Here is a 21,824-nt window from a genome sequence, read left to right as displayed (position 1 = left end):
TATTGTGACCAAGTACTTTACCTGTACTCTAACTCGGCGGTCCCCAACCCCCGGGCCTCGGACCGGTACCGGTCCGTGAGTCGTTTGGTTCCGGGCTGCGAGAGTTGAGGCTCAGGTGTGAAATGTATGGTTTTCAGGGTTTTTATCGGTTTTCAGCGTTACTTTGTTATCGTTTTTATCTTTTAACTAAGTTTTCCTGGGTCTTTTCACGTGTGTTATGAATAAATCTTCTTTTTTTTCGGTACCGGTACCAGTTTTATTTTGTTATATTTTTCCGCGACACCTTAAAGGCCGGTCCGTGAAAATATTGTCGGACATAAACCGGTCCGTGGCGCAAAAAAGGTTGGGGACCGTTGCTCTAACTAATTTTAGTGAAAACATTTGAACCATACAATTGGGCAATCAAAACACAGGCACACTAGAGTACACTAGGCACTAGAGTAGGGGTGTCAAAACATAGGGCCCAGATGGTCTCTAATCTGACCCACTGAATGAGATTTTTTTGAAAAGTGTGAAGGAGTGCATCGATTTTAAACTCAAGTGTATTTTCATAAGTTTTAAAGCCTTTTCTGTCAAAGTAATAGATAAACAATTAAATGACAGAAAAGTATTTGCTTTTCACTACCTACTGTAGAAATATCTCCTGTCTAGGCACTGAGCTAGCATACATTTTTCTGTAATTTTACACATTTGTTATGTAGCAAAACTGAAGCTTACTGTTGAAGGTGCGCTTCTTTTCCTCATATTAAGACTTCTCAGGGATTAAATGTGTTACATGTTGTTATACTGATAGAAAGAGGAGTTTCACTGGTCTGGCCCACTTTAGTTAAGGGATGTCGAACCCATTTTACATTACAAAACACTTTGATCCTCACAGTCAGTGTGCTGTGTTTCGTTCGTATCTTATGTACTTTCAGTAGATGTTTTAGCAGACTGCCCTTGTTTCTTATCTTAGATGCATAGAGCTTTCCACACTTGTTGCACTCATTATGTGGTGCAGCGCAGCGGCTTGTGTGTATTGCGCAATGCTGCAGCCCACGCCACTCACATACATACTGCAAGGGGGACAAAAGTATATTGTATGAATGCATAGTGGAAGAATGTTTTAATCGTATCGCAAATAAGAAATGGAGCTAGTGGTATAAAATGTGGAAGGCTACACTATAGCCATCACCTGTGATAAATGGGAAAACCAGCAGAGTAGAAACTAACATTAGAGCTTATCATCTTTCATGATTGAGATTCGTTTAATGGCAGTGTTGCTCACTAAATTTGGCAGATGTTACTTCCATTAGCGAAGAAGACATTCATAAATGAAGTCCTAGCTTTGATTTTAGATTAGTTTTAAACTTTGATTAGGATTCTTAGAAGTTCCATAATTTGCATCAGTATTGTGATGTTGTAAAGTGAATCTTCCTCAGTTGAAGTTTAACTTGACCCATAACAACAACAGGACAACAAGCTGGCCTTATAAACCAAAATCACATATGACACTTGTCAGCCATATCAGTAATGAATTTTCTGTGAAGATTTTATATTGTTATTTTATGTACTTGATACTTTTTACATATCTTTTATTTCACTGTAATTATATTGGCATCAATTTTTACATATCTCTATGCACTCTTGGTCTTATGGAGTTCTGATGGATGTAAAGCCAGAGTCTGAAGGGTTTTTCCGTCCTCTCCTCTCTTATCAAGGACTCTGCATCCACAGACGACATGTGGTAACACAACCTCCTACCACTAACACAGCATAGAGTTTACAAACCACCATCCTCTCAAGACCCACAGCAGCTCAGCTCAGCAGTCACTCTCCGTCACTCTGAGCTTTTGGTTTCTAAGAAGGGAATTTCATGGGAGGAGGAAGAGGAGATGCATGCACACAAACCTGGAACAGTGCAGCACCGGTCCACTCTGGAGTTCAGGATCCCCGCTGTCTTGTCTCCCCTTTATGTTCACCCACCTAAATATTCTCCTCTAAAGTAATCCATAACAAGTGAGTCCACAAAGTTTTCTTCCATTTTGTTAAATAATCGGCTTCAGTAGTAAGATTCCCCCCACCTTTTTTTTCCCTTTCCCTTTCTGTTTTTTTTTTTGTTTTTGCTGTAATTAATTTGATTCACATTTCCTTGTGTGTATTTGTATATTTCTGTTTTTGTGAAGTGCAATTGTCCTGTACAAACAGCCTGTATTTAATGCAGCTTGATTTTAAGTTAAAAAATGAAAGAAATGGAAAAAGAGAACCTTTTATGCACTATCTGCCTTTTCCTGCTCTTCTGGAATTCTAACAAATGTCTATTCAGTGAATATTATCGCTTGTCCTCCAGGCACAATGTCTCTGCGCTTTTATTTCTCTCTTTTTTTTCTTCTTTTTTTTCCTCCTCCTCCGATTAGTCTATGCTCCTTTTAAGAAACGGGTAAATTGTATAGTTGACAGCACAGTAAGCTCTATATCAAACCATTTGAGTCCTAATTATTTTCCCCTGTGCTTTTTTTTTTTTTTTTTGTTTTAATTATATTTTACTTTTGTAAGTAGTTTTCTGTACATGCTCAAATAATAATGGCAAGGTGTTTCTCAATCAAGTATGAAGTGGAATTTTATTTTTCTTCAATTTTGAGAGGTATCTGATGGGTCCCATGTTAACGTGTTTGTCTGTAGATACTTGCAAGCGTGCTTGGGTGTTTGTGTGCACATGTGTTGGTAAAATGCAGATTTGGATGTGCAGCTCAGATTTCAATTTGGCATGGTGTTTTGGTCAAACTAGGCTGGAGTTTAAAAGAAGTGCTCTCCCCTTACTTGTTTTCAGCCCCCTCCCCCCCTTTTTTTCCCCAGCCAGTGTTTCATATCAGCTCAACACAGGCTTCATTATTTCTAATTCCAAACACCATTGGACAACAGAGTTTACATCTTACCCTGTTTGATTTTAAAATGCATCTATCAGAACCTGAGATGAAACTAGTAATTCAGTTGAAATGTTTGGAGGTTTACACATCCCATCGTGTCATATTTAAATATCAATTTGTAAATGTAGATGAATACCAGTGACCACTGTGGGTGCCATATTTGTTTCTTTTCTTTTTAAATTACACCTTCAGCTTTAGTCAGCCTATGCCAAGCCCCCCATTAGATGCAGTTTTTGTATGTGTTGCAAATATGTTTGAGCTTCTTCATTTTACATCTGATTAAGATCTGTTTGTTGTGAACAGTTTAAGCACTGAACAAAATTTTGCATTGGCAATTTGAAAATAGAAGAAACTGCTGGCTCTAAAACTTACGAGGCTTTCTTTTGGGCATTCAGAACAAGAACAAATCTGCTAACGAAGCTTTCTTGTTGTGCGGCACCTTTTTTATTCCCATTAGTTTCTTCTCCAGTTAAAAACTCTCACCACGACACTGCAAGGCACAGCACAATACAGTTTGCTGCTATTGTGTTAGATCTGTGGGTTAACACCCTCGCTCCACTCCCCTGTAAAGATAGTCGCTGAATAAATCTGTATTTAACACACATAGTTGATATATTTCTCGAAGAGAAATAGTTTTATTTCAAATTTATTTTCTGGCATTTTGTGTGTGTGTGTTGCATTGTTGGAAACCTATGTATGTGTGTATATATTTTCAGCTTAAATTTTTAAGGAATAAATCATTGCTTGAGCTAGGTATTTTTTTTTTTCTTCTTGTTTGTCTTCAGGTGGTTGGTTAAATGTTTGTGTTTGACCAAGTTTTCCATTTAATCCATTTGGTGTTCCTGTGATTAATACTGAATGGTTCCAAATATATGAAATACAAAGTAATTATGTACTAAATTTATACTCCTTGATTTATCATGATGACAATCCTAACCATTTCAGTACATTTAGATTTGGCTAATTATTAAGAGTGGGAAAAAGACTAACTTTGATAATAATCCTAAGCTACTTTCTAATGTGCTTAATGTGGCAAATAATGCCAAAGAACCCCGAGGTTTTACAAAGCCCGCTTCACAAGTAAAACTAGCTATAAATATTTACTTATTGGACTAACTGTAGTTTATTTTTCTTAGTTTTGGTTGGTTGCTTTTTAAAGGTGCTCTGTGGAGTTTATGATCATTGGTTGAAAAGAAATCTATAAGCAGGTCCTCGCACTGCAAGTGCACACTTTAGAGGGAAAAAAAGTGCAAGAAATGTCCTTGAGGTGATGTGAAATGCACTTTTGCTGACTGCAGGGGGCAGTAATTTGTATATCAACAAGTGGTGTCATAGTAATGTGACATAATGGCCCTTTCACATAGAAATTTGCATTCGTTTATGCTTGTGGCCAAGTGAATGGCCTGAAATTTGTGTTTCGCTGATCGCTGCACACCCTGTAATTCTGCAGGGGTTTTTTTTGTGTTTTGTTTTTATCGTGTGGAACAGGCAAGTTTTCCTTCGCTGCATTTTGCCTGTCGCGTAGGGAATTGTGCAAACAACAATATCCGAGTGCAGCTGTGATGCTGTCGCACATGTGAAGGGCCTTTTAGAGTGCCAAAGAACCATTAAAATACTCCAAAACCAGATGATGATTTTAGGGAATGAAGCCTAGGAAAATATGATTTTATGAAAAAGTTTGATAGGCCTTAAAGCAAAAATGAATTTGCTAAGACGTGTTGAATGTACGTTTACTGAGAGACTCCATAGTGTACCTTTAACCAGTAATCCTACAAAAGTATGACAACCATCAAAAGATTTGCTGAAGTGGCAGCTAACTCAAGTAGGAAATCTGTGTGTTTGCATGAAGATGTGGTTTCACTGAATGTTCTTTCCCTTTATTAAAATCAAGTTGCAACAAAAGACAAACAGCAGAGTAAAAATGTTTCATTTCCATCTTTTTGGTTTTAAAATTAAGAGTTGTATTTCTGCTAGTATGATACCGTAATACTTGTAAACCTGCTGTACTCAGTTGAAAATACTTCAATTTATTCAGTGGATTTGATTTTTTTTTTTTTTTTTTTGTGTGGAGCAGCTCATATTTAATCTGTAAGCTATTTATTTTGCTCTGCATAGCTTGTATTTTTTTTAAGTGCACTAAGTGTCTCTTACCTAACAACTGTCAGCACCCAACTGCTTGTTGCAATCCTGGTAGGTATTTCTAACTTTGGTAATTTTCTCTTCAAGCCTAGCGATGAACAAACATTTTTCTTTGTATGTTGAGACAGTTGACAAAACTCATGCCCCTGTGTTTTCACATGAATAATTTAAAGCTAATGTCGTGGCCCTTCCTTAAATTTTGCTTGTTATCCACTTCCTACAGTAGAAATGCACCTTTCAATATTCAGAATAGCTGTAGCTGAAATGTTGTGAGATACTAAGAGTGGCCCGTCTATAATTTGTCCTCATGTGCATGTTTTCAGTGATTGCAAATTTCCATTGCACCCCTGTTATTTCCCCCAAAACCTGAACAAAAATTATTCCAAGCATATATTGTTTTTTATTTTTCCATTACCTTAAATACCTCGTGATCTCAATAGTAAGTGTTTTTGTCTTTAGTTCAGCAGTTACTTTTAATTAGAGCCTTTCCTTATTGTTTTTTTTTCCCTAGAGCCCATTACTTTAACACTGGTCTGTTTGATTGGTATAAGGTTATACTCATGTACAGTATTTGCCTGAATTGTGCTGATGTTAACAAATAAGAGTAACGATTGAAGAAACTACTGGAAAAGACAACCTGTTTTAGTAAGTAGGAACACTATCGGCCTTGTCCTGTAAAGCTCCCCCTCAACCCCAGCCAATGCCCTCAAACACTCACCCGTGTAATTTCAGCTTCTCGTGCACTTGTGTGATGCTCACTTAGCTCAAATCTGTAATTGTATTGAGTTCAGGGTTTTAAACATGTGAGGTGTGTGAGAAAATAAGTGTGACTATACATGACGAGTCATATGCACTGATCCTCTATATAATCAGCTTTTGTTTTCTTCTTTTCAGAAAATTGTTATTGTATTAAAAAAAAAAAAGATTATAGAGCTATTTACAGAGTTACTTTCGTTGCCTGGAATGCATCCTGTATATTCTTGTACAGAGGATTACCTGGCAGAAGCTGAAGAGATTTTAAAAGCTTGCGCCCTCTTGTGCATATTTATGTACCTCAGTTGTGGCGTTTACTGTGTGACCCTTAGTGGTGGTGGTTTATTCGTCCCCTTACAGGACGTGCTGAGCCTCGCTTCGACCTTTTTTTTCTCTCTTTTCTTTTTTTTTTTCTCAGCTCATAAATAAGCTCACCGATTTGCCTTACCCAAACTCACATTGCCCCCCTAAAGTACTTGTCCAACAAAACACTACGAGGAGAAGTAATGCTGCTAACATTACACTCTCAGAAAATGAAATCTGTCCATTTTAAGGTACTTAAGCTATCAGCAAAGTGACTTTGCCAGGTTGTCACCAGTTAGAACTTTTCAACCTTTGCGGGTTTGTTTGGTTTTTCTTCTCTCCATGTTACTGTATCAAATCTGTGTCATGAAAGCTTATTTAATTTCCACTGCAGATGATGTCATACTTTCAACAAATGCAAGTGTTTTAACATGGTAACCTCGTAAGCATTCAAAATGTGCATACATACATTAATGTCTGCTCTATTTATGATTACATTCAAGAATAGCTTTAGAGTGCTGTAGTTAAGTATTGTCAGTGTTGATTCAAATGCTTCTCAGAGGCCTCTGTGAGTGATTTTACAAAGTTCAATAACTGTATATTTTGTATTATGTTCTAGCTCCAAAGGAATGGCGGGAAAAAAAAAGAAATGTGTTTAAAAAAAAAGAAAAGGAAAAAAAAGCTTTGCTCCCTGAACGAAATTGTTCTATTTGTGTTGTCGATTGAACAAATTGCATTCCTTGCTTGTGAATAGATGCATTTTTCTCCCTGCTACTCAAATTCCCCCCCCCCCCCCCCCCCACCTATCTCCCTCCCTCCTTTCTTTCATTTTTTAGCCTTTGAAGTTTGAATAAAATTTCTAGTTTGCAGAATGTATTACTAAATAAATGGGTTGTCATCTTGTACCTCTCATTTAATCACTTTTATCTGTCGGGGCCTGTTGTCCGAATGACACGTTCTCTGCAGTTAGATTATGTAACGCCAAACATTTTATTAAAAGCTGTCTCAGCTGTGAAAGTGAAGGGTTACAGGAAAAATCAGGAACAACATGCTTAATAAAAGAAAATCAGATGAGTTCATCATTTTTTTTCTTTTTTCTGTGTGTCCATGAAACCCAGTGTTTTCCTCATCCAGATGTGAGATGCCTTCACAACAGCTGTATGTGTTGTTAATCTGGATTCTCTGAATATTGCCTGGTATTTATTTATTTTAGGAAAATCTAATCCTTAGCTCTGTCAAAGTGTAATGACAGTGTACATTCAACTTAATGCCTCAGTTTGTGTATTGCTACATGCTTTGAGCTGTGATCTCCGAAGCACAAGGATGTCGCAGACTGGCAGTGTCAAAGTTGTTCCTTTCTCAACGCCTTTTCTGCCGGGGTGTGGTGAGAGCAGCATGTACTATGAGGGGCTTGATCTCAGAGAATGGCCAGGCCAGTCCACGACAACTGGGATTAAGAACTGCGGGAGGGATTACTTTAAATGTCAACATAATGTCAGGAGCTGTGCTAGAAGGTCAAACGTTCAAATGGTGCTCAGTGGCAAGCAGTTAATAGATCAGGCACAATTTGGATTGTTGTGGCTCCTGTGATGAATTGACTAGCATGCTTAAACAAGGTAGAACATGCTTCCCAAATAATATCCATAGAAGGAAGAACTATTAATATTTTGTCTAAATGATTGTTATGAGAAAGACAGAATATGATTTCTAATTTCTAGACTTTTCCAGTGCCATAGATAAATTAGATCCTTTAGAAAGTACAGTACAATGCAAAACAATGTCCTAGTCAGAGTGCCAACTAGCCAGAGGGGGGCAGTGTTAATAACCAAGACTGATTAGAGAGGCCAGCAGAAACACTTAAAACTGTGATGCACAGTTCTCTGAAATCTGATTGATTAAAAACCGTGTTTATTCAGTGATTGTATTTTTAAAATGTTTTTAAGCAGAATTTAATGCTGGGAGGTTTAAAGGTTTAACTAGAAACTAGGAGCAGATGTATAATCCAAATATCAGCAATAGACACTGCAGGTTATTGGTAGGGTTGCAGAAGCTTATTGTGGTGCTCCTTTTAAATTTGTAGAATGAAATCTGTCCTCCCGACATGAGGAAAAGCAGCTGATACCTCTGCAGCAAAAGTGGCAACGAGAGCTCTGATACGCACTTGTTTTTAAGCATGTGCATTCCTCTCAGAGAGCCGTTTGAACTGCACAAAATGTGACTCATTAGATCTCGGGCCACCTGTGCACCCATAATGAATCACGCTGCCCTTGTATTCCTCCACATCAAAAAAAGCGGCCGCTGCGACAGAGGCCATCATCAAATGGAGCTGGCTCGTCATCTGCCTGCCATTGTTGAGCGCATGTCATGCTCTGCTTCTCATGGCGGAAAAACCCATCAGAGCTTGACTAATGCAGCCATGCAGACGCAGCAGTAAGAGGTGGGGGTGGTAGGGCGCACTGCATACTGTGTGTGCATGGTCTCTGCACTGAGGTCACTGAGCTCCACATTTGTTAATTTGCTTCAGAGTGCACTAGAATCAGACTTTTTCTTCTTTTTTCCCAGGGCTGCTCAGTATAAAAATTTCAATGCAAAATTTTGTGTAATTTAAGCACAGAAAGGAAAGTGAGAAAATAGAGTATTGTTTTATCACAGTCTACAATATTTGGTATCTGTTCTCCAAACCCGCTGCTTCTCCCCCACCCGCCATGCTTTCCTTCTCCATTTCCTCTTTCTGTGAGTGCTCTTGTTGCCCGAGGTCAGTTTGTCACAGAGAACACAAGCTTTTCTCACTTGGACGCAGCGATTCAATGATTGGTGTGTACAAACAATCATATCAGGCAGGGATGACATGCACCCACCTCTCTCACACCCTCCTCTCTCCTACAGACATGGAATATGTCCTTCCTGCTCTCTGTGCTACTGTCTGTCTCTTACTCACACTCTGTGGGAGTGACTGTCCCCTGCATGAGATGGGTTACACAAGCCTCTGCCTTGGGAATCCCGGTCCTGCTCATTATCCTGCGCCCCTGAGACACAGCTCATTGTAAATTAGGACATCAAATCGGGCTTGTTAAAGAGCCACAGATACACTCATTAGCATTGGCACCTTTCCTCTTTAGTGCCTGTATCAGCATTCGCTCCCACCACCTTATATCCTGTTATTCCCTCGCGCTGACTGGAAGGTTTAGGATTAATGTCAGTTCTAGCCAACGGGTTAGCACAGTTGTGCTTCAGATATGGGACTGATTGATCGATGGTGGCGGGAAGCTGTGGAATTTGTTGACAGCTGCCAACTATCCCCACCACTTCTATTCATATTTCATTGTGTGGAAGGGGAGGGGGAAAAAAAAAAACCTGTCTCAGAATAACTCGTCTGGCAAGTGGCTGACTAGTTGTTTCACAGCTACAAGGGATTAGCAAAATGACTGAGACATCTCGAACCTTGCAAAAGATGCCTAGTTGGTTGATTTGTCAACATTTTTGCTGATTTTGAGCAAAAAAAATGACCATGACTTGGATGCGTATTTGCTTTATGTATAGGTGAAAGTGACTCTTCTCTTTGGCGTCATGCTCTGTATCAGTTTGTGCACTTACATAAGGATACACATGCCCAGCCTCCAACATGCAGTTGGCAGCAGCCGCACGGCAACAAAGGCAGTGAAGAGGAAGGCCGCTTGTGTTTAACAATTTTGCTAAACTTGAAGGATGCAGACAGTGTATTTTGGTAAGTAAAACACATTTTATTTATTTAGATTAAAAAAAGCAGCAGAAGGAGAGCTCCACAGTCTTGTAGACTACATGCCATGCTGACTTTACAGTATTACCATACCTGCATCTAATCAAAGTTACACTGATGTAATGCAACTTACTTTTTTTAATCTAATGTTTTAAATTGGGAATTTGTAAAAATGTCCTCCACAGGCAGCATTTTCAATGCCAACGATCAAAAACGGCAAACTTGGGGACCTCTTCTGATTTTAGAAGGAAAATGTTGCATTTCAAGAGCCCACATGGGCTCGTGTCCAATGAGATAGACACCTGCCTTGGCATGGTTGGTTGGCTGCAGGACTGGAAGACTCCAACAGCTTGGAAAAATGTGTTTGATTGGCAGGCAAGTGAAGTGCAACAATTGATGGCATTTGACCGTGAGCATGAGGGAACAATGAAATGAAATGAGTGGAGACTTGGGACAGGCCCTAATGAGCCATCTTCGCCTTAGTGGTGTTGCAACCATGGATGTCCTGGTTTCTTTGCTGATGTCTGTTCCTCTTTAGATGTGATGATTTATGCAAAATGAGTGTATCAGGTAGTGGGCTTGTCTCACAGAAGCAAACCATGCATCTTCAAATAGACCAACATGGAATGGAAACTTTCAGATATGGGGAGCAAAATTATAGACCTGACAGGAGCAAATATAATAGCTTGTCCTGAACTTCCATCAGTCTTGTGTCAATCCATACCAGCCACACTCCATGTGTGTAAGACCCAACTGCTCTTTACTATGAAAATATGTCAGCATGATTCATATCAAACATTTGTTCTTTTTGTACCTGACTGGAGATTTTCTCATATCCAGCATGCTCTCCTATCTGTCATTGAGCTGCAGTAAGATAGAAATCTGAGCATGCGGTTCTTGTCATCATGCTGTCTCAGTGGGTCCTCAATGATTAATTGCTTAAAAGAAGAAGAAGAAAGAAACAGATAATGTCACAAGGATTTAGTCTCTTTTTCATACATTTTCCCCATCTCCTCTGCATGCTGTCTGACCTCTGGTAGCATGCAGCCAGTGGGTGATTGAGTCATCCCTCTTGCATGTCGTCACTTCACTTCATCCGTGTCTATAAACTTCACCTCATCTTCATCCTGCTCTTCTCCTCCCCCAGGACCCAGTCATCCTCCTCTTCCGTGGTTTCAGCTAAAATGAGGGCTAATCAGAACATGTCAAGCAAGCATTAGTTGCCACGCATTTGTCGATCACTGTAATTATCCACCCTCACTAAATAATTTATTTAATGTGGTTTACATCTCCAAAACACAAGTAGTCATTCATCGTTTCACTCCCGGCGTGTTCAGCGTCCAGTCTTTTCAAACTGTTATGTAAGTATAATTTTAAATACAGTATAAGACAAAGATGGAAATTCATAAGTTATTATGGAGGGGTTTTAACTTAATATGTCTACGGACCAACTATTTTAACAACATAGCTGGAAAAGAAATCCACACAAAACCGATTTAGTAACGTGTTAAAGGTGTGTGTGATGACTGTTTTACTCTTGTAGTCTGCAAATCATGAAAAAAAAGCTGTCATTCAAACTCTATTATTGAGTTCTCTGTTATCACACTACAGGAACATTTTCTACAAAACAGACATTGCAGGTATGCAAGGACACTTCAGAGGCCTAAGGCTCAGATAAAGGCAGTTGAGCTGTATGAACCTGTGAAATTCAGTTCACAGGTTTTAATGAAATTATAAAAGACAGCATCATCAGGGCCAGCCAGACTAAGGGAAACACCTGAAGTGGTTTAGTTTTGTCTTCTTTTCTAGAAAACATCTCATAACAAGTTTTAAGACAAAACTGAGTAATATGAATAAGGCTATAAAGGTATATATAAATATATGTCCTGCCAGTTTATAGAGGTGCAGAGGTGGTGATTGATTTATTGCAACCATTTTTTCCAGGGTGAAATGACTGTACAGCATACTTCTTTAATGACTTTAACAAAATAAGGATTGCGTGCACAAGTCTGAAATTATTTTGGACTTTCTCTAATTCACATACAGTCAAATTGTAAACAAAGAGGCTCAAATATATACATACACCCATCTTTAATAACTGGTGCTGAAAATTCTGTGATGCCTTTCTTTAGTATTCAGAATCGACTAGAGCTGGTTCTTTCTCTTTGCCAACATAAAATGATTTGTTTGACAGCACTCATCGGATTGATCATAATTCAGAGCAGTGAGAACGTCCAAGCAACTCTGTGAAGATCTAAAATAGAGAATTTACATATGTTGGGAAGGTCTCTTGGAGCTATTTCTAAACAACTGGCGATTCCAGGATCATCAATTAAATAGTTTTATATAAGTACAAGTTATTCACATATGTCACTGACACAAACCAGCCAAGGTTTGGAGGAAAATTCAATCAATCACCCTCAGATGAGAATAAATTGGTTAGGACCTTCAGGAACAACGAAGGAACCAACAAAGCTCAAGCCTGTCATGAATTGAAATATGTGGAAACACCAGCATCACTGTCTACAGTGAACCGCGTTTTACATCACCTGTACTGAAAGGGTGCTGACCAAGAAAGAAGCTCCTGCTCCAAAACCTTCAAGCTAAACTCTAATTTGTAGCTGCCCACGTGAAAAAGCCAAACGCCTTCTGGAGGAAATTTTTGTGATCAGATAAGATGAAAATTGAGCTATTTGTATAAATCACCAGGTAAATGTTTATAGGAGTAAAGGTGAGGCTTTCAACCATAAAAACTCTGTACCAGCTATCAAGCATATAAGTGATAGCATCATGCTCTGGTGCTGTTTTGATGCCAGTGGTGCTGGAACATTGTGCAGAGTTGATGGAATAATGAAGCAAGCAGTACTACCTTCAAATTTTTCAACTTCAACTCAACAGGTAGACAGTGTAGTGTTCCAACAGGTCAGTGATCCCAGAAATATATCAAAACTGGTTTTGTAATGGATAAAGCAGCCTAGCATTAGCAGCCTAGTTTCTGGAATGGCCTTTCCAAATTCCAGGCTCACCCAATTGAAAATTTCTGTACTATGCCTAAATCCAGCTCCGTCTCCGAAAACTAACGAATTTAAATAAACTCTGCTATTTCTGCCAAGAGGAGTGGTCAAATATCCTGCCCGGATTATGCCAGAAGCTTGTTGATGGCTACAAAAACCATCTGATCAAGGTGCAGCTTGCTAAGGAATATTTAACCAAATATTACTGCAAATGTGCTTATATATTTGAACCTATATGTGAAATTTTGACCGCAGGTGTATTAGAGAGATACACCTGGTGTCAAACTTGTACACCCAATTCTTGTTTTTTAAAGTCACTAAAGATATATGCTGTACAGTTATTCCACCTGGAAAAACAACAGCTCAAGGAAACCATTAAAGCACAAAATTACCATAACATTCATCCCTCTGATGAGTCTGTGTAAACTTCTGACCACAACTGTATCTGTCTCTTGAAGTATTGCCCCTAGTTGCAGCTACTAAACTGTAAAACTCCTCTTAGTTTGCTGCTAAATGGTTTATTTTTGGTGCTTTTGCCTTTGCATACAAGTTTTGTTTCTGATTAGCTTAGTCAGGATTTTTCCCCCCTTTACATCATGGACTAGAAGTAGTAAATCCCATTTTTAAAGGAACCAGGCCAGTAAATGGAGTCACAGCAGTAATATTCACTGTAAGTCTACAAAGCAGCAGGGTCAACTCTTGCAGCTTTTCCACTGGACCAGTGTTGACAAGTCACTGTTTCTATGCCAACAGTGTATTCAGCGAAGGTGATTTTGAAATTGCCTTCATGTTGAATGTTAACAGGCGTTTATAGGGGCTTTATGTTTTAAAGCCCTAAATACATGTTGCTGATAGAGAGGAATCACATGAGCTGTACAACCCCTGGCAAAAATGATGCAATCAACACACTTAGAAGATGCTCACTTGACTGTTTTTACTATTAACGACTAAACAAATCACAAAACTGTTCCTTTTTTGATCAATAACTGAACATTCTTGATGCATGAAATTTACTCTGAATAAATTTAGTTATTTTAGTTAATGACACATTTTTCCCCAAATCCAGTAAACGAAAAACAGTCGGAACATCTTTTAATCTTTTTTTATCTAAAACAAATATAGACAAATCTAAATCTGCAAAATAGTCTGCAGTTAAAAGAGAGTGTTTGCAGACCACAGTGAGTTGTTGCGCTTGATGTAATGAAAGGAAGCATGGCTCTAACAAGAGAGCTGTCAGTTGAAACAATGGAAATGATTATACAAGTCTTTCAAGAAGGAAATCCAGCATGTTGGTTTAGCCATTCAGCTTTGTCTAAAATGGTGAGAAATGGTGAGCACGTAGATTAATTTGATGTTGGGGTGAAAAAAAATTGAATCCCGGAAATTGAACTTTGTTGCAGCCATTCAGGGTTTTATGGTGGGTGGGCAAATTCACTATTCTTCAATTTCCACCTTGAATTTTTACTGAAGTTGAGATCTGGACTGTTTGCTGGCCGTGTTATTGAGCCGTTATGCCTTTCCTGATGAAAAGCTTTAAGGCTTTTTGCTCAGGGAAATGAGAAAAATGTCCAAAATGTAATTGTCCATCTGTGCATTTACTGTAGAGGTAAAGCTTGCCATCTCCTCTGGAACTTTAGCTAACGTGACCCCGTAGCATAAACGAGTAGAGGAGAATCTGTTTGTTTGCGCTTACATCTTTTATATGTGTGAAATTTCCAGATATATATTTTATAGCCTTTCAATTTAGTTTCTGCTTGGTCCAAATGTTAAACACGGCTGACTGGGAGTAGTCAACATATTTTGCAATACTCTGTGCTCCTGTTGGGGGCATGCTTCCTTTAAAGCAATCAGGTGCAACAGCTCAGCGAGGTCTGCCATCGCAGACTATTTTGCATATTTTGATTTGTGGAGGTTTGTTTTAATAAAGCATATTTCCTCTACCTAACCTTGCTAGGGTTTGTGCTTCTCATTTTTTCTTGGTCCATCATTAAACTTCACCTCAATCAACAGTGGTGCTGAGCTAAGTTGCTGATTTAAAGGCTGAATCTTTCCTGAGCGACGGACCCAAGCACTTCTGTTCCTGCTTGTACGACCACAGATCATTTAACCAACACAGCCTATGGATCAGCACTTAAATCCAAAGCTTAAAGCTGTACTGTACTTTATTGAACTATGTTGTATCTTCTGGTCAAAATCAAGGCCTGAAGATCTGATAGGAACAAATCACAGTCACATAATGTTCTGTCTGAATCTGTGTCCATAATTAAAACCTTGAACTGTTGCTCTCCATCGTGTGTTGTGTTCTGTTGTAAACCACTGTAAGCGTCTGTAGCAGTATGTCCTACGTCAGCACAGAGTTATGTTATGTGACACACGAGTGGTTACGCGCCCCCGGTTTATTGAGCATCATCTCTCACCTTGCTGCTCTTCTTTTTCTGAAGAAACATGAATACGTAACACAAAGCTTTTTTTTCACTAAATAAGCAGACACGAGAATGGAAGAGGTCAGGAGCTGAGCAGCCTGGCGACAAACGTACATGTTTTCAAAGTAAGCATTTAAGACTTTTGCTGCCTAACTTATCAATGATCTGAATAGTTTTATTTTATTTCTTATTTAGCTATTGGATGAATTGATATCACTCCCACACAGTTTCTATGGCTTTTTAGGTTTTAAAATTTTAAAAAGCCCAGTTGAATCCACATTATCATCAGATTTTTATTTTTTTATTTTTTGGTAACAAAAAACGGTGCACTTTCTTTCAAAAATCACATATGCATTTTTTTTTTCTCTGCCCGTTCTGTTGGTTTTTGTCTTTTGCCCTTCTCCCCCGTCCCTCTTCTCAGCTGTTTCTCTTTCCCTCTTTCTTTCTCCCCTTCTTTCCCCCAGTCAAGTCTGTCCCGTATTCAGTAAGTGAAAATAAAATAAACAATGAAAGGTGAATCAAATGGACCATTACGGCAAGGCTGGGATGGTCAGTTTGGTAAAGTAAATCCGTTGGGCATCTTTCTTTGCCTTTAGACAACAATTCTGATGGCAAAAGAGCCAAACGGGACAGGCCAAAAAAAAAAAAAAAAAAAATCACATAAAGTTTATTTAGCGAGAGCTCCAACTCCTGCCTTTGAAAGCAGATGATGGAGAAATTCTCTCTATTTGTTAAGATTAATCAGCTTCATGGTGAGAGAACAAAAGATGATCCAAATGCTGAATATGAAATAGCTGAATAGCCCATACTCTTTTCAGCCTATATAGTTTTCTATAACTGATGACTGCATGTATGTCAGTATGATTTTTTTTCCTGAATAGTAAGGTCACAGCATAGTTGTAGTTTCATACCGTGTGTTCTTTTCAGTACTCTTTTAGTTGGAATTGGCAACAGCATCATAAAGAGAAGGAGCCTATACATTTCATTAATTTCCTAGAAAAAAACAAAACATTGCCTTTACTTTTATTTCTTTTTCTTCAGTGTGTCATTTGTAGCTGCTATATCATCATCATACCAAGATAAAGCTTAATACTGTTTTTTAAAAAAAACAAGCAAGAAAAACAGTTTTTTCTTTTTTAATTAGACAAGAAGCTTTCTCAGATTTCCTTGACTTTTGCCCAGAAGAAAAGTTGATGTTACTTGTGCTCCATGGTATCTAAGTAGTTTACTTGAACACACACAGCTGCGGTGTGTTTGTAAAAGCCATTCCTCCAGGTTTATATCATATATTTTTTCTGAAATTGTGAAAACTGCAGCTACCATGAAGACGCACTTGAAAAAAGCTGGCTTCCTATATTGTTCTTCTATATTCTTAGCATAATGAGACTGCAAGGATTCAGCACCATTCACCCACAAAGCACAAACAGCTTCTTTTTCCCCCTCTGCTAAGGTTATTGAGGCATCTTATGACTTTCCTGCCCAAACTGGGAATTATTTTCTGTTTGTCAATGACGATTACTGTAATTTGGCCTCAAGCCTCTTTGCTGTTTTTGTGAAAAGGGTTTCCCTATTCACCACTACCCATGTGAGGAAACTACTATTTTGGGCATGTGCAGTTTGTATAAGGACACGTGTTACAGCTCGGTCTGAGCCTTGTACACTAACACAATTCATCAACAGGTGTGAGAGGAAATAGTTTTTTTCTCTCTCTCTCAGCAAGAAGGATGTTACATTTGGAGTGTGTGGGGTAAGTGTGAGAGAACAAAAGTCGCCAGTAAGGGGCATTCAGCCTGCAGGAGGATTTCCTTGCTCAGCAGAGGAAAGAAGAGGGAAGCCTTGATGCAGCTGGTTGTGTGGAAGCATTTATACCAGCTGAATTAACTGGACTTGTTTGCTCTGATAATGGTTAACGTTAAAAGATCAGAAAAGCTTCAAGTAAACTGTAAGGGTAGAATCAACCTATAGTTAATATTCACCTTCACAGGCTGTTTTTATGTAAGAGACCAACAGAAAGAGCCCTTTTGTCAAACAGCCCTTAGCCTGTAAGCTGCTTCTAAAAGACTCTGAAACTTGTGTTTTACAATGAATGCCTGTCACCAAAACGGAAAATGGTAAAGTACTGCATATGCACTAATAACCATTCATGTGAAATCTTAAAAATGTACTTTGAGTAAAGATTAAAGTTGCAGCTTTTTCTTGCTGCTGTGACTTGAATTGGGGAGGGGGAGGTAAGGGAGGGGGTAATAGGGCAGATGCAGGCATATTAGTGGTATGTTGATTTGTAATGGTTTTTCTTTAATCTCTTTGATACCTTTCATTTGAGAAATGGGATGCTTGGCCTTGCCATCAGCAATATTTTATATATATTTTTTCCAACATCATACTTTAATCCCCTTGAAGGATGTTTTATGTAAAACATGCTTTTTGTGCCCTGGAAAGACATTTAATCAAGACTAACCTTGGTATTTTAGTAGCCAATGGTCTAGCTTTGTGGGGTTTAATAATGGAAGACAATTATAGTACTGCTTTCAGTTCTGAGGATCCACTCTTATGGAGAAAAAAACATTTATTTATAGTAAGATTTTTTTTTTCTTTTTTAGGTGGATTTTTAAAAAGGACTTGTAATGGGAAATGTCTTTCCTTCTTTTTTGCATAAAGCCTGCCATAAGTTGACTTTTCTGCAAAATTTTGGCATTAATAACTCCTCCTCTATATTAGAAAAAAAGTTATTATGGGTGAAATGATCTGCAAAATGCTCAAACCTTTAACAGAGTTATAAAGAACTTTTTCTCAGAAATGAAGGTCTTTTAATTGATTCCAAGCTCAAGTATAAAAATACATATAACCCCCCTCCACAAATGATTTGTTATTGTTTGCAATTCTTCACTTTTTTTTTTTTTTTTTTTAGGAAATACTTATAGCAGCCATTAGCTGAAACGTGGCAGCAGGGGAGCACTGCTCTTGTGAATGTTCATTCATAGTTTTCGGAGCATGGCAGACTCGAGTATCCTCTTATTGTCCGCTAAGAAAGTTCGGAGAAAATAGATTTCCTGGGTGGTCCGACTCATTAATACACTGTGCACTTCTTGATTTACGGCTCACAGTTCAACTGCTGCCAATTAACATGAAAACACACAACAACAAGAAGAAGGAGGAGGTGGGGGGAGTACAGACGGGGAGGAGGAGGCCGATGAGTTTCCTCCCGTTGGCTCAAAACTTGAGTCAGGATGAACCTGCCCTCCACATCAAGGTAGGACATCGGAAACTATTAAAAACTCTCTGAAATGATCTTAGCTAGCACACAGGCTTTGCAGCACACAGCTCCTCGAGGTGCTGTGACTTTAAGACTCTTTCAAAGTTAATTACACAACAATGATTTTTTTCTTTTGCTTGTCAAGCTTATATAGTTGATTTCCTCTGTTGCATATTTAAAGAAGAAATTAGATGGTTGGGCTACATTTTTCTAACATCTTATCGTCGTTGTCACCCTTCGAAAAACTAGACAGCTGTAAAATAAATACGCCATTACAGACTTGGAACTATATCATATATTTTTATAAAGTGTTACCATCATTTTATAATAATGTCCTACAGTTTTATAATTTATTTTCATTCATTTAAAAGGTACTAAATAAATAAATAACCTAGCTAAAAAATGTTTTTCATTATAAAATATCCCGAAAGCTTTTTATTTCTGATCAATAATAAGAATACTACTTTCTTAAATAACAAAAATGATTCCGTGGAAGTCATAAAAATTAACAGCCCACGCAAATACAATGAACATCCGCGTCTTATCGATTATTTAAGCTAGTTTATTAATGATGATGTTCATTTTCCACACTTTAAGGCTGTCGTAAAACCTCTGGGAGAAATTGCATAATCATAATAAGAAAACTTTAGATAGAAATTAAGCAAAACAAAACATTAAGCACATTTTTTAAATACAAAAAAGCGTTAGTGACTGCAATAAGAAAGGTAAAAAAAAAACACAAACGCATGACAGAGGTTAAATAATCTATTAAAGTGGATCCATCATGTCACGCTCATCAGCCCTATCTGTTGTCTTTGGAGAATCAGAGCTGCCTCTTTTATTCATAGCAAGTCAAGTTTAGCTTCATTTGTACTTCACTGATTTCTTTGGCAAATGGAAAAGCAGTGTGACAATGCTATTTACAGTTTCTGTTACATGATGGTCATTTTTGCACGCCTGGTATGAATAAGATACCAGATGAGTTTTCATATCTACGTGAGGAGTACATGACACATTTTCAGCTGCTACAGCAAATGCATTAGTCTACCTGCTGCTTCAAAACCCGTGCCAGCACAATTTGATCAATTTTCTTCAGGGTGCAGGGTGTGATATTCTGCACTCTGGAGCATTATTTGAAGCTAAACCAAATTATGATAAAGATGTATAAAGTTACTGCCATTCTTTCTGAAATAAAAACTAATCATTTTTGCAATTCTAGTCTTCTTATGCTGATGTGTAAAGGCTATTTGAGAAGAGAGCTGCTGCTATAAGCCCTCAGAAAGAGTTCATTACTGTTTTTTATTGCCCCTATAGCATACTGCTGTTCATACTTTCCAGGCCAAGTATTTGTCACTGTTACATTAATACGTCTCAGTGTCTAAAAAAGTAATTATTCTCTTTTTCTTTGCTCCCATCTCCGCCCTGTTGGGGTCACGCACTGTTGCACGGTACCCTTTGACCTTGTCAAAAGCAATCACTTGCCGTAACACACAACTATAGCTTTCCTCTCATCTTAAGACATAATCTCTTTAATTGGTGTCAAAGGTGGGGTCCTTATGGTGAAAGTCCTGAAAATACACACAGACAGACATGCTCACTTGTTGACACTTAGGGGGGAAAAAACAATAAATGAAGCAGAGCCTCGTCAATGTGGCGCTGAAACTTGTTAATCTTCAGTGGGAGGGGTGTTACCGCAGACCCTCTAGCCACTCCAGGCTGACAGGATCCTTCGACGTAAGTCAGTCCCATCTGACCCCTCAGACTATTCAGTCTTTACACCTGCTCGGTCCCAACAACAAGTTAGGAGGACAGAGGAGATTTGCTTTGAATCTCAAAGGGCTTCCACCTTGAGGAGGAAATTTATCTCATCATTTGATCAGAATTAGGCTTAGGTGTTGTCTAGTTTAACGCTTATTTTCAGGATCATTTAATCTGGCAGTTATTTGCATGGATAATCCCTAAAATGTCATTCTTAAAAAAAGGAAGCACAAAAAGCCCCTGATATTAATTTTAAGGAATGGGGTGATTTGTTCGGATTGCTTGTTTTACCTGGCTAAAACTTTAAATTGTTTAACTACACTGATATAAAAGGAAATGCTCACATTTTAGAATCGAGACCTAGAGTAATATTTAGCATTATTACTTGAAAAATGACCAAAATTTAAATGATTAAATGTGTTGAATATTGATGTTCTGCCAAGCGACAAATCTGCATATTGCATAGATTAAATTTGCTGTATTCTATGCCAGTATGGCAATCCTTTTAATACTGCTAGCTCCAAAAAGCAATTCAGTGTAATTCAGCACTCATTGAGGTGGACTGCTTTATGGTAATAGTACATTTACAGGATATAATAAAGCACTTTGATTTGTTGGTCATTTAGCATTTCTCCTTTTTATGTGTAATGTGTATTTATGTATGTCACAGTGTAAGATGAAAGTGCCGCAGTACTTTAAAGCTTGTAATGTTCAGTTGTTGTTGAAACTGAGGGGACAATTATTGTGTTTTACTGAAAGATGCTTTTAGTAATTAGTATAGCCTCACTGATATTAGTGCACCGACTGAAGACACAATTAATAGCAGTGTTGGTGCATTAGGCTGCATTAGTTTTAATAATGAATTTTCTAGTTCAAATCTTTGATCATATACGTGAAAATAATCAGGAGAGCAGTGAAAACCAAGTTAATTGTTAGCTGTGCCTGGAGGGATTATGAAAGCATACTGGAGGATGTTCTCATAATCCACCTAATTCTATAAATGCTGTGAGATTCAATAACAGAGATGACTCTGAGGTTGCACTTGCAGAAAGGTGCGACCTGAGAGGGTGTTGCAGTTTGTTAGGAAGGCCACCATCACGGTCACCCGAGCCAACGTGGCAGTCAGGCCTGCAGAAAACTAGTATATATGCTTGAATATCAGTGAGCAGAGGTCAGCCCTTTATTTTTCTTACCTGTGACCTCTTAGAAGACTCATGCTTTACCAAGGAGTTTCCTGGGGATGACTGTGAATACAAGACCCTGGCTCGAATCAATTAAATCACTGAATAAATGTCCATAGGGAGGCTGAATGGAAACCTTTAGGGATTCAAAGATGTGTAAGATTCTCTGACATAAATCATATGTAACACGGCCAGGCGAAAAAAAGGGCATAATAGTGTTCAATTTATTTATTTATTTTAACAAAATACAGAAATATAGTGTAGAGCAGCCTTCATAAACAATAATTAAACCAAAAGCTGTTGTAAATGTTCTCTATCTGAGCCTGAACATTCACCTGAATGCTCCTCACCTTTGCCA

At 38.3% G+C, this 21,824-nt stretch overlaps 1 protein-coding gene across 4 annotated transcripts in view; it reads left to right on the top strand.

Annotated features, from left to right (window-relative positions):
• Positions 1-21,824, top strand: part of ppm1aa (protein phosphatase, Mg2+/Mn2+ dependent, 1Aa) — a 50,844-nt gene that overhangs the window by 10,983 nt on the left and 18,037 nt on the right. The window contains exon 6 of one of the 4 annotated variants that reach the window (XM_086275602.1): positions 1,701-7,006. The exons of the other annotated variants lie outside the window; for them this stretch is intronic. Coding sequence (XP_086131728.1) covers positions 1,701-1,730 — 30 coding nt within the window. The 3' untranslated portion in view covers positions 1,731-7,006. Of the gene's footprint in view, positions 1-1,700; positions 7,007-21,824 lie in introns of those variants that run through there. 4 annotated transcript variants of the gene reach the window in all.

Source organism: Aulonocara sp. 'chitande type north' Nkhata Bay, linkage group LG19 (assembly GCF_057382095.1).
Source record: "Aulonocara sp. 'chitande type north' Nkhata Bay isolate Kocher_YH1m ecotype deep benthic linkage group LG19, A_spYH_male_GT1.1, whole genome shotgun sequence".
Classification (NCBI taxonomy): Eukaryota; Metazoa; Chordata; class Actinopteri; order Cichliformes; family Cichlidae; genus Aulonocara; species Aulonocara sp. 'chitande type north' Nkhata Bay.
The sequence above is the reverse complement of the archived record's forward strand: the minus strand, read 5'-3'. Positions and strand labels throughout refer to the sequence as shown.